Source organism: Sinohyriopsis cumingii, chromosome 1, assembly GCF_028554795.1.
Source record: "Sinohyriopsis cumingii isolate HCF-2022 chromosome 1, ASM2855479v2, whole genome shotgun sequence".
Lineage (NCBI taxonomy): Eukaryota > Metazoa > Mollusca > Bivalvia > Unionida > Unionidae > Sinohyriopsis > Sinohyriopsis cumingii.
In genome coordinates this window covers 188,667,391-188,681,378 of record NC_142961.1, presented here as the reverse complement: position 1 = coordinate 188,681,378, position 13,988 = coordinate 188,667,391, and the positions used below count along the sequence as shown (strand labels likewise).

General features: G+C 35.6%; 1 protein-coding gene across 7 annotated transcripts in view; it reads right to left on the bottom strand.

The window, feature by feature from the left end:
• LOC149808553 (ral GTPase-activating protein subunit alpha-1-like) overlaps nt 1-13,988 on the bottom strand; it is a 274,534-nt gene that overhangs the window by 117,540 nt on the left and 143,006 nt on the right. For all 7 annotated transcript variants that reach the window (XM_089978950.1, XM_089978978.1, XM_089978968.1 and 4 more), the window contains 2 exons: nt 12,520-12,689; nt 549-730 (listed from right to left, as the gene is read on the bottom strand). In XM_089978950.1, coding sequence (XP_089835076.1) covers nt 549-730; nt 12,520-12,689 — 352 coding nt within the window. The remainder of the gene's footprint in view (nt 1-548; nt 731-12,519; nt 12,690-13,988) is intronic.

Genomic DNA, 13,988 nt, shown 5'->3' with positions numbered 1-13,988 from the left:
CATGTACTAGGTGCCATTTCGTTTAAGAAAGAACTTACACAAAGCATGAAATACAAGAAACATTATTTTGTATTGGATAATTTGAAAGATTTTTTTTTTAGCTACTTATATTTACAAATAGGCAACTAAAATGGAAAACAATGAACATGTATATTCCCCCTAAAAACAAACACTTGTAAGTAATAAATACCCAGAAAAATATCACATTCAGAAAGGTGAACACATTATGTTACAGTATATAAACCGGTGTCTAAAATGATTATATTACAACACATATACTAGTGCATAATAATTAAGTTTTCCCTTTTCTGATTCTGGCCTGAACATTCGATAATGGAAAATGATGACAATTATCAAGATGAAACATGGGATAAAAAAAAAAAAAGACTAGCTTTGGACAAGTCACTGTTCCAATGTAATTTGTCCTGGGCATGGGTTTGGGAAAACAATTTGTACAGCCTTGCTTAGAATCTGAACTTGTTTACATCTGTGCATGAAGTTTTATACTGTTTTGCAAATATAAAGGAAAGGCAAATGGCAGAGTATACCTGGCATCTGCTTTGTGCTTGTTATAGTATTCCAGCTCTGCCTCCTTTTGCAGGAGTACCATGTTCTGCATCATGGATTCTGCCGTTTCATTAAGGTCTTCTGGGACTGGTGCTTCGATATTCAGGGGCACTCCAGGTATAAGCAAGCATTCAGGACTTGTTTGGCCAACATAACCAAGAAGCTGTCCAAAGAGATAATACAGATGTACAGCTTTTCAGAAAATGTCTTTAAAATTTATTAAGTGACATTTTTCTTTGTCAACAGTACAGTATTCATTACGAAAAAGAAAATATTTGTAATCCCAAGAAATCTAAAAAGCATAGGCCACACTAACAGATTTTGTACCAACAAGCTGTCCTTAAATAATAATCAATAATAGTAACAAACATATGTATTATATTCACACCAAATACAACCATTCTAACTTTGCAGTCAATTTAAAACAGAAAAAAGTGACATCATCTAATTGAAAGTAACTTAGAATTTGAATATAAGCCTTCAGAAAATAATTCGCATCAAATTTTAAAAAAAAGAAAAGAACATGCTTTCTATGTAGAATTTAATAAATTTGTAATCATAAAACACAGACACTGAATTAAATTACCAATCATGAAGTTCTCTTTAAAATCCATTGTACAGTTCAATATATCTTTAAAAGATGCAGTGTTTTGCTGCTCTCAATAGTTCAGTAAAGGGTCTGAAGTTAATGCAAGTGTCATTTGTTATAAAACATAGTTTTGCTGGGCTCTGCTCACTTTCAAGGTGGCTAATTCTTCCCTAAATCACAGCTGCATTTAAATGTTTGCCATAATAATAAAAAAAACATGGATTACACTGTACACTATTCCAGTTACTGAAATAATGTTCTGCATTTCATACATGTAAGATCAGCAACATTTTCATTTAGGACAAACCAGGCACAAAAATAGAGGACTTTTTGTAAAAAATGATTTTTTCCACCCAGTAAAATGTGTTTTGTCACAAATACTTGCACAATTACAATACCTTATGAAAACTACTACTACTACTACCACACAAATCCATCCACCCAGATAAAACTCTTGACTAAAAATAGCTAAAAGTTATCTGCCAACCTAGGTGATCATGCAGAGTGATCTCCCCTTGACCTGATATAGGGGTTGTGGCAAAACCTATGAATATCTTGGTTACTACTGGAGCATATGGTCTGCTCTCTATATGGATGTAGCTGTGAGGAGGTATGGAGGGTGCATGTGTATTACCGTATTTACTGTATATGTTGGGATATGATAAAATTATTATTTTTTTCCTGTCTCAGAACTTATGGTGAAACATTTTTTCACTTTGGTCATATGTCCCAAAGACATGAGAAATTAAATAAATTTGTATTGCATTTGTGCTTACCCCCCCCCCCACACGCTGCAATAAAATAGATAAATAAAATGCTTAATTGATAATAAAAAGAAAGAAACTAACCTTGTTTTGTTATCATTTATTTCTTTTTCAACATGAGCATTAAAGAATAAAATATATCCATGAAATCTGTATAAGTAGTGTAGGCTTCCATACTGTAGCATGTATCAGTTATGTCTGATATCACACACTACACTGTTCACTGACATGAACATTGAGAAACAAATTGTGTGTGGTTGTGCTCAAAGGTTTGAACATGTTATCCGACTGAAAACTGGATCCAACAAAATCGCAAACAAGGGGGAAATAATCAACCGATATAATGAAGACACCATTCAAATATAGTACAGTGTTAGGTGCAAAATAATCTGAATTATATCCAGGTCTACTGTATGACAGCATCTTGCAAATAAAAATCATCACTTGAAAACATATGCACTTTTCACCAGCTCGGGTTACAAAAGTATCCTTACTATTTAACCACGGACATGAATGCTCGTTTGTAATAATTGTAACTACAGACACCAAGCACATAGAAGCCCTGGAGGTGAATAAACACGACTGGCAGCAAGCAGTTAACTCCTTCTTTGAACCTACTGACAGGACATCAAAGACAAAAGATTAATTTTATTACAAAGCAAGCCGATAGTAATAGAAATGTTATTTTATTGTAAAGCAAGCCGACATCGGAAGCAGACTATGGATTCTTTGAAGTGAGCTGATTTTTTAAAATATACAAAGACAGCAGAAATATGGAAGCAAACTTTGCTTCCTTTTCACTGGTATTTACAGGAATTTTGAAAATAAACTGAAAAAATAATACAAATTTTAAAGTGACACAATACAGTGCTTCGTGCATGGACGTCGCTGACCCAGCATCGCCCAGAATATTTGGAGAAAAAAATCATGTGATGAATTTGTTAAGGCCAGAAGAGAAGCAAATGATTTTGCAAACGGGAGGGAAATATCAACCGATATATTACTGAAGACAACTGCCATTCATGTTTGACATGGCGTTAGGTGCAAAATAACCAAGACTGAATTATGTCCAGGTCTACTGCATGACAATATCTCGCAAATAAAAATCATTATTTCAAAACACATTCACTTGAGTGCAGCTGACAATCTTTTCGCCAGCACGGGTTACAAAAGTATCATTACTATTTACCCACAGATATTTGTGCTCCTTTGTATTAATTATAACTAAAGATGCCAAGCACACAAAAGCCCTGCTGGTGAATAAAAACAACTGGCTGCCAGCAGCAAACTTCTTCTTTGAATTTACCAACAAGACATCAAAGACAAAGGTTATTTTTATCACAAAGCAAGCCAACCTTAGAAGCCGACTTTGGACTCTGAAGTCGGATTTTTTTAAAGGATATCAATACAAATGTTATTTTATTGCAAAGCAAGCTGACCTCGAAAGCCGACAATGGATTCTTTTAAGTGTGCCGATTTTTGTTGTTGTGGAATTTACAAAGAGAGCCAACACATGGAAGCTAACTTTGGCTCCTTTTCACCGGTATTCACAGAAATTTTGAAAATAAATTGAAACAATGGAAGTTTTTAAAATGACACAATATAATGCTTCATGCGTGAACACTGATGACCCAGCGTTGCCCAGAAGATTTGGAGAAAATAAAATCATGTGATGAATTTGTGAAGGCCAGAAGAGAAACATGATTTTGCCAACAATATCATCATTAACATGGATGAAAATCTAATGTACTTTGATTGCATTCCTGGACGGACTGACAATAAGATGGGGGTCAAAGGTGTGATAATCAGCAAAACTAGTGCACATTTGAAAAAAAATCAGACTTTTGTCCTAGTAGTTTCCACTCAAGTAATGTGTTGCCTCTAACAATTTTTCATGCTATGAGAAAGCTAAAAAAAAATGTGCCAAAAGAATTGATCACACATGTGCAGGAGAAGGGTTGTGTTGATGAGATGCTGCTGCAGTGGATTAAAGAATTTTATCTCCAGTACACAGTTTTATATTTTTAAAAATACAATTTCAGTTGGAATGCATTTTCTGACATGTAATTTTCAAATGATTCAAAAGGTGTCCCACAACTTACAACTCGAAAAAAACGTTGTGTCCTAGAACACAGTGCACACAAAATTACTTTTAAAATTAATTTATGGTGTAACAACAAATACAGTGTCCCAACATATATGGTAAATAGGGTATGATCGAGCAAGTATTCGAAAAGAAACATTTTACTTTAAAAAAAATAGTTTCTTCTTTAAATATGTTACCCAATCATAATACCTTAAGAGAATAGGTAAGAGGCGGAGGGAGGTACATACCCTTACCCCGGAGATGTGATCTCCGTCCCCTAATGTATGTGATATATATTCTGGGTAACCCACTGATGAAGACTCCATTTGTTGGGGAGTGGCTTCAGAAAGGGCAAATTTTCCCTCCCCCAATTCCAGCAGGGGTCATAGAGCCTTTTCTTATGAAGCAGTCGAGCGACCTTGAAAGGTGACCCATTGTGATATGGCTATAGGTTCCACCAGATCAAGTTGAACCCTTTGGGATAAGAGATCTCTGAGATAAAAACTGGAGAATGTGGACTCAGATCTCTATCCCACAATATGGATAATATCAATTTAGAGAACGGTTCTGGTCAAAGGTGCTGTTTGTCACAACTGCTCTAACATCGGGAGCCAATATGCGTAACAAATTCATCTGAATTGGAGTTATTTCTCAATAGGCAAAGTGAATAACCCACTTAATCCAGGACATAAGGTCTGTGCTGTTATACTGTCCTGCCTTGTTTGAGAGGTAAAAACAGATATGATCTCCCTCGATGCAATGACTCTGTCTTTTAAGATGCCACTTCAAGGCTTGTATTGGATCATGTAGGTAGCCATAAGTGGAAGTGTCCAGAGTAGACAATGATTTCAGTACAAAAATCTGGTTGCCCATGGATGGAAGCCTGTTCTTGGCAATGAAAGAGGGAATTGTCATAAGTGAAACTGACCTGTAATGATGGAATAGTACGTAATCTGGGTCCCCTGATAGTGCATTGTTTCGCTAATTCTGCCTGCCATTGCTAATGTGACAAGGAAGCAGGTCTTGTATGAAAAGTGAGTCAAAGATGCCCTTGAAAGTAGTTCAAATGGTGTTCAGTTCAATCCAAGTCAGTACCCATGACAGGTTCCATTTTGGTCACAAAGCTAATGTTTTCAGCCATGTATAATCAAATTTGGAGAGGTTGTCGGATAAGTCTGTTTTGTCCAATATCCTCTCTTCCATGATGATGAAAGATCTTGGCAATCATGGAGTGGTAACCTTTGATTGTGTTTGGTGCTAACTTTATCTAGTCCAAAAGCCAGAGAGGAAGTTAGCTATTTCAGGTATAGATGCCTGCAGTGGTAGAAAATGTTCTTTGGTACACCAATGTGTAAAAATTTTCCACTTGCCTTTGTATGCTTTCAGAGTGAAAGGCTTTCTTGCCGGAGTGATTTTTTTCCATGACTGGCTGTGAGAACTATTTATTTCCGAGGGCCTGTTTAATATGATCCAGATGTGCAGGTTCACTAGCTCTGGATAGGGTGAAACGGCTGATCTCATAGCTGTTTGAGTTGAAGAGGGAAATTTGCTGCTTTCCAGGAATTTCCATTACGAGATTAAGGAGATCGTTTACTCCCATCTGAGTGGTGCAATGAGGATGAGGTGACACTTATATTTTCTTGCTTCTTGCATCACCTTTGGAATCAGAGCTTTCTGATTGGTCAAAATTTTATACTTGCCCAATGAATCATTGTGTAACGGAAACTGATGGGAATGAGCATGCTTGATGAACATGGTGATTCAAATTTTTGAGCGGGATACGAGATTGAATAGCAATTTGAAAAATGTGCGGCAATCAGAAAAGCTTGAATGCAAAGTCAATGGGAACGTAATTGGACAATCTGTATAAAAACTGAACACCAGGACTAGCATTTTGCTTTTTGTGCCATAAAGAGCTTTACAGTAGCGGCTAACGTGCTAAATAGGACAAGGAATTGAACCAGGATGATTTTGAAGTTATATAACTCAAAAACTGATTAACTTCTTGAATGAATTTAAGGAAGGACAACATATGGATCACTGGTGAGAATTGTTGCCAAATACCCATGTCTATCAAACATAGTGATATCTTTGCAGAATTTTCTTGGCCCACATGTACAATCATCTTTCAATATCGTGAGGAATTATTGTGTATATTATCAAAATATTTTATATGTGTGTTAGAATTCAGTGTCAAATAAGAGTAATTATATCATGATAAATGTTTGTGATGGCTGCTTATGGAATAAGGACTAATTCAAGAAACCACAAAATCATCACAGTTTGTACATTAATAAAAAAAATCAAGTCTGCAGTACAAGTGACATAAGGCAGGCTCCTTGCATTTCTTCTTTTCATAATCAATGTCTCAAATGGATGCTTTTCTGTAATTTCGCATTATTTTCACAGTTGAATTTTTCAATGCAGATTAATATTTTACATTTTATGTATGTTTATGTGTTCACAGATGCCTGTTCCAGGCTTGATACTTTGATTTTTAAAATCAATTATTTAGTGTCAAGCCAGATTCTTCACATCATGTTGTATATATTGTACATAACAGATAGAAAGCCTCAAGGTAGATTAGTTATGTAACTAATTGAGTTACCTTCTCTAAATAAAGTTATTATTATCTCTTGCCTTGGATGTCATATAATTACAACATCTGTATATTTGTTTTCATGCACACTTAATATCACCTTGGTTAATAAAGTCCTGTTTAATTGATATCATATTAATTTGAAACCTTCTGAAATGTCTCAAAAACAACTGAAAATTCAGTAAACTACTATATAATGATCAAAAATTTAGTGAAATCTCAAGTTTTAGTCAAATTTTTTGTCAATTTTGTGAGATCTCACCACAATGTCGATGAAAGTTTTGGTCGAAATATTTGTGAAATCTCACCAAACTTTTTAGTAAAAAGTGATGTCATCATGAATTAGGTTTTGTATGCAAGAAAGAAAACGAGGACAAGAAAAACCTAAATCTTATTTGATAATGTCTGTCAAAATAATCCATTTTAAAAATTATTGTGGATATTTAACATTGATTCCCAATAATGTCTAAGAATCATTAGGTAGTTTAATACAAATCTGAAGCAGATTTTTTATGGATTAGGCAGAAAGCGCTTAAAAAACCTGTCTGAAATCCACTTTAAGTACACCTGGAAAATTTCATACAGGATGGACTATTACCAAATTCCATATGAACTATTTACAAATTCCATATGGACTATTGCCAAATTCCATAGGGATTTTTGCCAAATTCCAGATGGAGTTTTAATTTTATTCCATATGGACTACCTACAGATCTCATGGACTAATTTGCATATTTCGTGGGATTTTCCATATGGAGTACAGTAGGAATCCATAACATTTCCATATGGATACACTGAAATCCATAAGAGTGGTTCAGCTATAGAATAAAAATGTCCATATGGATATTTCTATAAAAGTACGTATGGATTCCATATCCAATCCACGTGGAAAAAAATGAATGAACTGATTGAGGGCGCTTAAATCGATGACAGGGCATATAGTGCTGTACGTATCTGGGATCAAGAAAAGTCGGGATTAAAATCCAGGGTAATTCATACTATGAATGATTTCTACCACAATTTTCTGAAGGTCATTTATTTCTTGCTAAAGGTGGTAGCTTTGAATGTTGAAATTCTTGTAGCTGATTGGACTCTGGACATAGGAGGTGGTGTTTTAAAAGTGATGCAGAGTCCCTTGGAACCAATGACTTTCGTGGCCAATCTTGTTTCATTCTGTATCAAAGAATTGGTGCCTTCCTCCTACCGTGATCTGTGGAAGTGTGGTGTGGAGACGATGTCATTTGTTGAGAGATGAAGGAGGTCATGTAGAGAAACTTTTGTGCAGCCAATCACTACTTCTCTGTCTTTTGACCACTTTGGTTTGCAAGAACCATGGTTTTCGATGCAAGGAACCATGATAGGACAACTTATCAGAGGTTTGTGTTCGAGTTGTGTCCTTTGGTTACTTTTGTTGGTTTCCCAAAATGTCCCTGTATTCGTGTTGTGTTTGAGGGGCTGAAAAAATTATCTCCTTTGCAGACCTGCCAGCACTGATGAGTCCGTCTCAGTAAGGCAGTTGATTTTTTTTACCTGTTTTCAATAAAGTGTAACAAAATATCATAAACTGATATTATAAAGCTAGAAAACGTAATTAAAAGTTCTGTATTCGAGACATGCAGCGAAGATAAACATTATGTTCAACTGACAAGTTTGTAAAGTACGCATAGACTTTATTTACCACGAGTACAGTTACACAAACTCTTGTTCCAAACCCTATCCAGCTCAATGGCTTGCTGCTATCTCTCAACATGACATAATTCTTGTAAATTCTTTTTTCCATTTCACATGACGACGGCAATCATATCTCCTGCCACGAGTTATACTCAAATTGGCATGTGATGTCAAATAAACATAAAAGTGTCCCTTCCAGCTGTTATTCACAAGAATCTGAATATTCCTTTTCATTCTTCTGTGTTGATTATTAGCACTTTTCAAGAGGCTTATTTTCCCTTTCGTCTTAAACATGCATCACTTGCTGGAAGCTATTTTTAATTTTTTTTAATTTAATCAACAGTTTGATCATGCAGATGCTTTGCATGAACAAATAGGTGCAGTTTAAAGCATCTGAGGTGCTGATGTAAAGTTTGCCTGGTTTCACTAATATTAATATTTAACCTGGATCCAAATCAACACACAGATGAACAAATTTTCTGGATTGTTTTGGCAATGATCATTTTTCCGTAGTTTTTGCTTTTATGCTCTAAGTCCATATTTAAAGGGTACTTTTCATACGACTTACAGCAAAATTGTATGGATTGGCAGGTCTGTCAGTGGCTTGTTTGCATCCTTCCCCAATCTGGCCATTAAAAAGCAGATTAGAGGATGACGGTTGTGATCACAGCCTGGCCTTATGATGATCCTTAATGAAGGTGGAGGTCGAGAGCATGTTGAGCAGCTCTGTTCAAGATACCGGCTGTTCTGGAGACACTCTCATGCATGTACCATGGAATTTGAAGTAAGAAATGGTAAGCTCTGTTCCATCTGTAGGAAAATAGCCATTGATACCAAATCAAACAAAGAGCCCAATGCTACCACAACGAGGACCAATTGTTGTGTGTCACTGAAAGATGTTCAATCCATATGAATAGAGTATGGTTTTGTCATCCTCAAATCCGAGATGTCCTGGTCAACTGGTGGGGGTTCGAATGAAAAGCTGGTGTATGGTAAAACCACCAATGAAAAGTTGATGGAAGGCATTTTTGTGAGAAAAAGAGATGGTTGATGTTGGGGTCTTGTAATTGATGATGTAAACAATTCATAATGTTTGCGATTCTGCCAGACTGTGGAAGTAATTTGAAATTAGATTCATCCTATTTTGTGATAAGATCAACAGATGCTGAAGCTCTATTCCAAGTGTTTGATAGGGAGGAGGAGAAAATAATTCCTGAGGTAAAAGGCACAACATAACATGGTAAAATCGAGAAGTCAAGAAGGAGCCTGAGAATCTCTGCTTGCATGTGGTGAGTCAGATGTCTCTTGAGTTGCTTGATATGGAGCTAATGAAGATGTCAAGGTCTGCTGCTAACAAAACTTGTGGAGTGCCCTGAAGTAGAAATGGTGATTTCCAATCGATCACCAATTCAAGAGTCCTTTCTATTGACCAAGGGTTGAGAGAAATGAGGTAGCAGACAAGTGTCCAGGTAAAACCTAAATAATTCACCATGCTACCTGTGGGAGGCTCAAGGCCCCATGGAGGTAGATGCAATAGAGCATGTCATCCAGACACTAAATATATTAGCAGAGAATACTCACCTGTATGTAGCCAGTCATTGTGTAATTACATATATTACAAGTTTTCTAAAGTCTCAGGGAAATGAACATTAACATAATTAAAAGACCAGCCGAACTTATTTGTTACGTCGCATAGGCTACCCATGCAAGTACCTAAGTACAACTAAATGTGTAAAGGTGACAAAGTGTGAGTAAAATTGTAAAGGCAGAACTTTGTCAACCCAGAAGGAAAGACAAGTTGGTTATATAGATGGAGTATACATTCCTTGTGAAGTTAGAGCTCCTCCAACTTGTATCAATGTTGCTTCTGTCTTTTACGAGGTCTCTTGTGGTGAGAGCATTTTTCTTTGCATGAGCACAAGTAGTAACTGAGATATTCATGGATTTTGCTGCCAATCCCAATATCAAGGGGAGATAACTGCCTGACTGCAACCTAGTTGGGTAGAAAACTTTAGCTCTTTTTAACTCAATGTTTTTTTCTGGGAGGACTGGATTTGCGAGGTAGTAGTAGTTCTCCTAAGGTATTATGATTGGATAATGTATTAAATGAAACACCACATGTTCATATGGCCATCCAGTTGAGAAAACAAGTGACAAGTTTTTCAACACGTTCCTTGTGGCTGTCATATTTGAGGTCAGATCAGCACTATTTTAATTAGGATCAGTCAGATATCATAATCAGTCTTCTGGTGAAAACCGATATGACTTTCCATGTTGGAGTACTAGCAATAACATACATTTCAAGCTGGCTTGCATGGAGGCCCAACTGGATTTCTGATCAGCACCAGTTTTATTTGGTACCACTAAGACGAGTATGAAATATTCTGGTGAAAACCTTTTTTTGACAGAACTTACCGTCTAGGAGAAACAGTTATAAAATTCTCAACACGGACACTCACAGCCATATTGGATATCAAATCAACACAATTTTTATTTAAGTCTTTCAATCACAATAACAAATCTTCCAGTGACAACACAATGCCGATATGATTGTTTAATTCAGTAGGAGAAGCAATAACAAGATTTTCAAGATTGCTACCATGGCAGCTGTATTGGATATCAGATGGGCAATATTTTCTTTAAGAGATACTGGACATCCTAATTCAAGTGAATCTCTGTTACTAATATGACCATCCAATGAGTAGTGAGCGATCACAATATTTTCAAGTAAGCCAATTTGGGGGCCATATTGCATTTCCAAGCATAACCATTTTCTTTAAAGACCAACCAGACTTCATAAGAAGTCTTCTAGTGAAAACTTAATGTCGATTTGACTTTTTTTCAAGAGAAGTAGTGATAAAATTTTCAAGATGAATGACATGGTGGCTAATCTGGATGTCAGATCAGCACGATTTTCCCTGTAATCCTACATCATACAAATCTTTTAGTGAAAGCATACTGCTGACGTAACGATTCATTTAGTAGAGCAACAAAAAAAGATTTTCAAGGCTGCTGTGGTTGTCATATTGTATATGTGAGCAGCTCCATTTTTAGACATGACTTTGGTTCTGTTGAAGAAAATAAAAGTGAAGGGGGTCTGGGGTCGTACCACCTGTGGGCTCTGAACAAAATAAATTTTAAAATAACACATGCTTGTTTAGTTTACTTTTGCTTATGTGTCAGTGCACCATTTACATGTGCCCTCCTTAAATTAATCCACCAGTTTGATCATCATAAAAATGAGCAAACTTGGATCTCACAATATTCCATATTATTTAAACAAATTTTATCAAAACACTCCTTTTTATATCATTACATTTGCTCCTAGGATTTTAGTTTTTAAAAATAATTTATGGAGTTTTCAAATAAAAATAGCTAAATTACACAATTCAAGCAGTTTTCATGGACCAAGCCCACAATTCAAGGCGTTTTCAATAACTGCAAACCTTGAATCATATTCAAGATTACCACCTTAATATCCGTACATCTAGCTCATTATCAAACCTGCCGAAGATTGGAAACAAGTTTAGCCAATCACATGAAAGATTATCTCAATAATTTATTATTGAACCCATCCAAGAATTTGATGATGTAAGCCCAAAATTCAAGTTTGATCAAATTCAGAGCAGAAATATAGCTTCCTGGTGGAAAAGGTCACTTAATTAGTAACTGACACATCTAAAATTTTAATGATACAAGTATATATTCCAAGTCTGATCGAATCAGATCAGAAATGCAGTAAATGCGTAGTTGTAACAAGCTCTGCCAATCAGATGCAAGATCATCTCATTACTATGCAATGATCGAGCCCATTATCAAACTTGTGTGAGATTTATGATATAAACCCATATTGAAAATTTTGATTGAAACCAGATCAGAAATATGGATTCCAGAGCATTACCAAGCAATTCCTGATGGATGGACAACATATAATAAACACAAAGCCCTACAATAAGCACATTAGACAAGACCACCTCTTTAGAATGCATCGATCTCACTCATTATCACACTCATTTAAGATTTTGATGATTTAAATCCATACTCCAAGTCTGACTGAAATTAGATCCAAAATATGGATTACACTGTTAACAAACAATTGTTGATGGACAATATCTAACTGAAAACATATGATGCATGCAGAACCTTATCATAAGCTCACTTAGCCTTTTGGCCAGCTGTGTTTACAAACAGGCTGTATTTACTTTATAGTGTTAACCATTTGGACTTGGCAGTTATGACTTACATCAAACAAATTATCTGAGCCTTCCTGTTCTTTGTTTGGATCAAAGAAGGGAATTTCTTGATAGGACCTTGGAGTCTGTGGTGCAATTGGCCGTGGAAGATCGGAGTCTTCCTGTATTATCAATGGCTCAAGATCCCCATCTGCAGACAGTCGGTGCAGTTTTCTGGCTTCTATTGTTGGATAATTGAAGCAAAACTTGTATAAAAACAGTGTGAATTTGTAAAAATGAATAAAACATTAACTTTGTATCTTCAAGAATATACAGTAATTTTACAATGCTCAACTTTGTGACTAAGTATATGCAAAGAGAGAAAAATGTTCAACTAAAAAGCTTTTTAAAAGTTCACTCTGGCTTTAATGATCTCCAGTTCAGTTACAGAAACTGCTGTTCCAAATCCTATCAAAGACCTGCCAAACCTAACAAGACCTACTCAGTAAGGCAGTCAATAGTTTTTGACAAGTCAGACCAATTTTCAATAAAGTGTAACAATTTGTCATGTACTACTAATTGGAAACCTGCATCTGAAAAGTATGATCAGTGAAGGCAGCATTTGTTTGTTCAACTAAAAAAGTTAATAAGTACACTTAGACTTTAGTTACTTCTAGTTCAGTTTCAGAAACTTCAGTTCCAAACCCCATGGAAGTCAATGGCTTCTTGCTAGATCTCTCAAGGATGACATAATCTTTGTAGATTTTTTTTTCTTCTTCAAATTTCATATGGCAGGTGTAATCATCACTATCACTAAGAGGAATAATTTAATCAACATGTCACATTTCATGTGGCAGGTGTAATCATCACTATCACTATGAGGAATAACTGAATCAACATGTCAAAAAGACATATCTCAGATAATTGTTGTCTTTTCTGTCTCTTTTCCAATAATCAGACTATTCCTTTCATTTATTTTGAAAGTTTGAACATTTTATGAGGTCAATTGTCCCTTTTTCCATCAACATATTTTTGTATGTTAGCTAACATTTCTAGATACAGGCAAAAGCTTGATCATGCAGGTGTTCCACATAAAAAACATGGGCAGACGAAAGCATCTAAGGTATGACTGTAAAGCTAGTCTGGTTCCCTGACCAATTCCACTGACTCTAATATGAAAAACCTGGATCCAGACCAAAGTTGAAAAAGCCAATATCTGAATTTGACCACAATGAACATATTTTCAAAACTTCTGCTTTCATTTCACAAGTCCATAATTTAAGGGTAATTTGTGGTCAAATTGAAAGGGTTGGCAGGTCTGCTATGGCAGTCATGGACTTCATGCTAATCTCTCAACCTGATGCAACAATCTTAATGATTATGCTAGGACAACCATTTTTCCTGCCATAAGCAATATTCAAATTAAAAGTACATTATGTATGATAAAATTAAATGCTGATTTTCCTTTCTTCCCTTTGGAGCAAAGTATCCAAAAAAAATTATTTTTAATACTTCTGTTCCGACTTTATGGGGCTTTTAT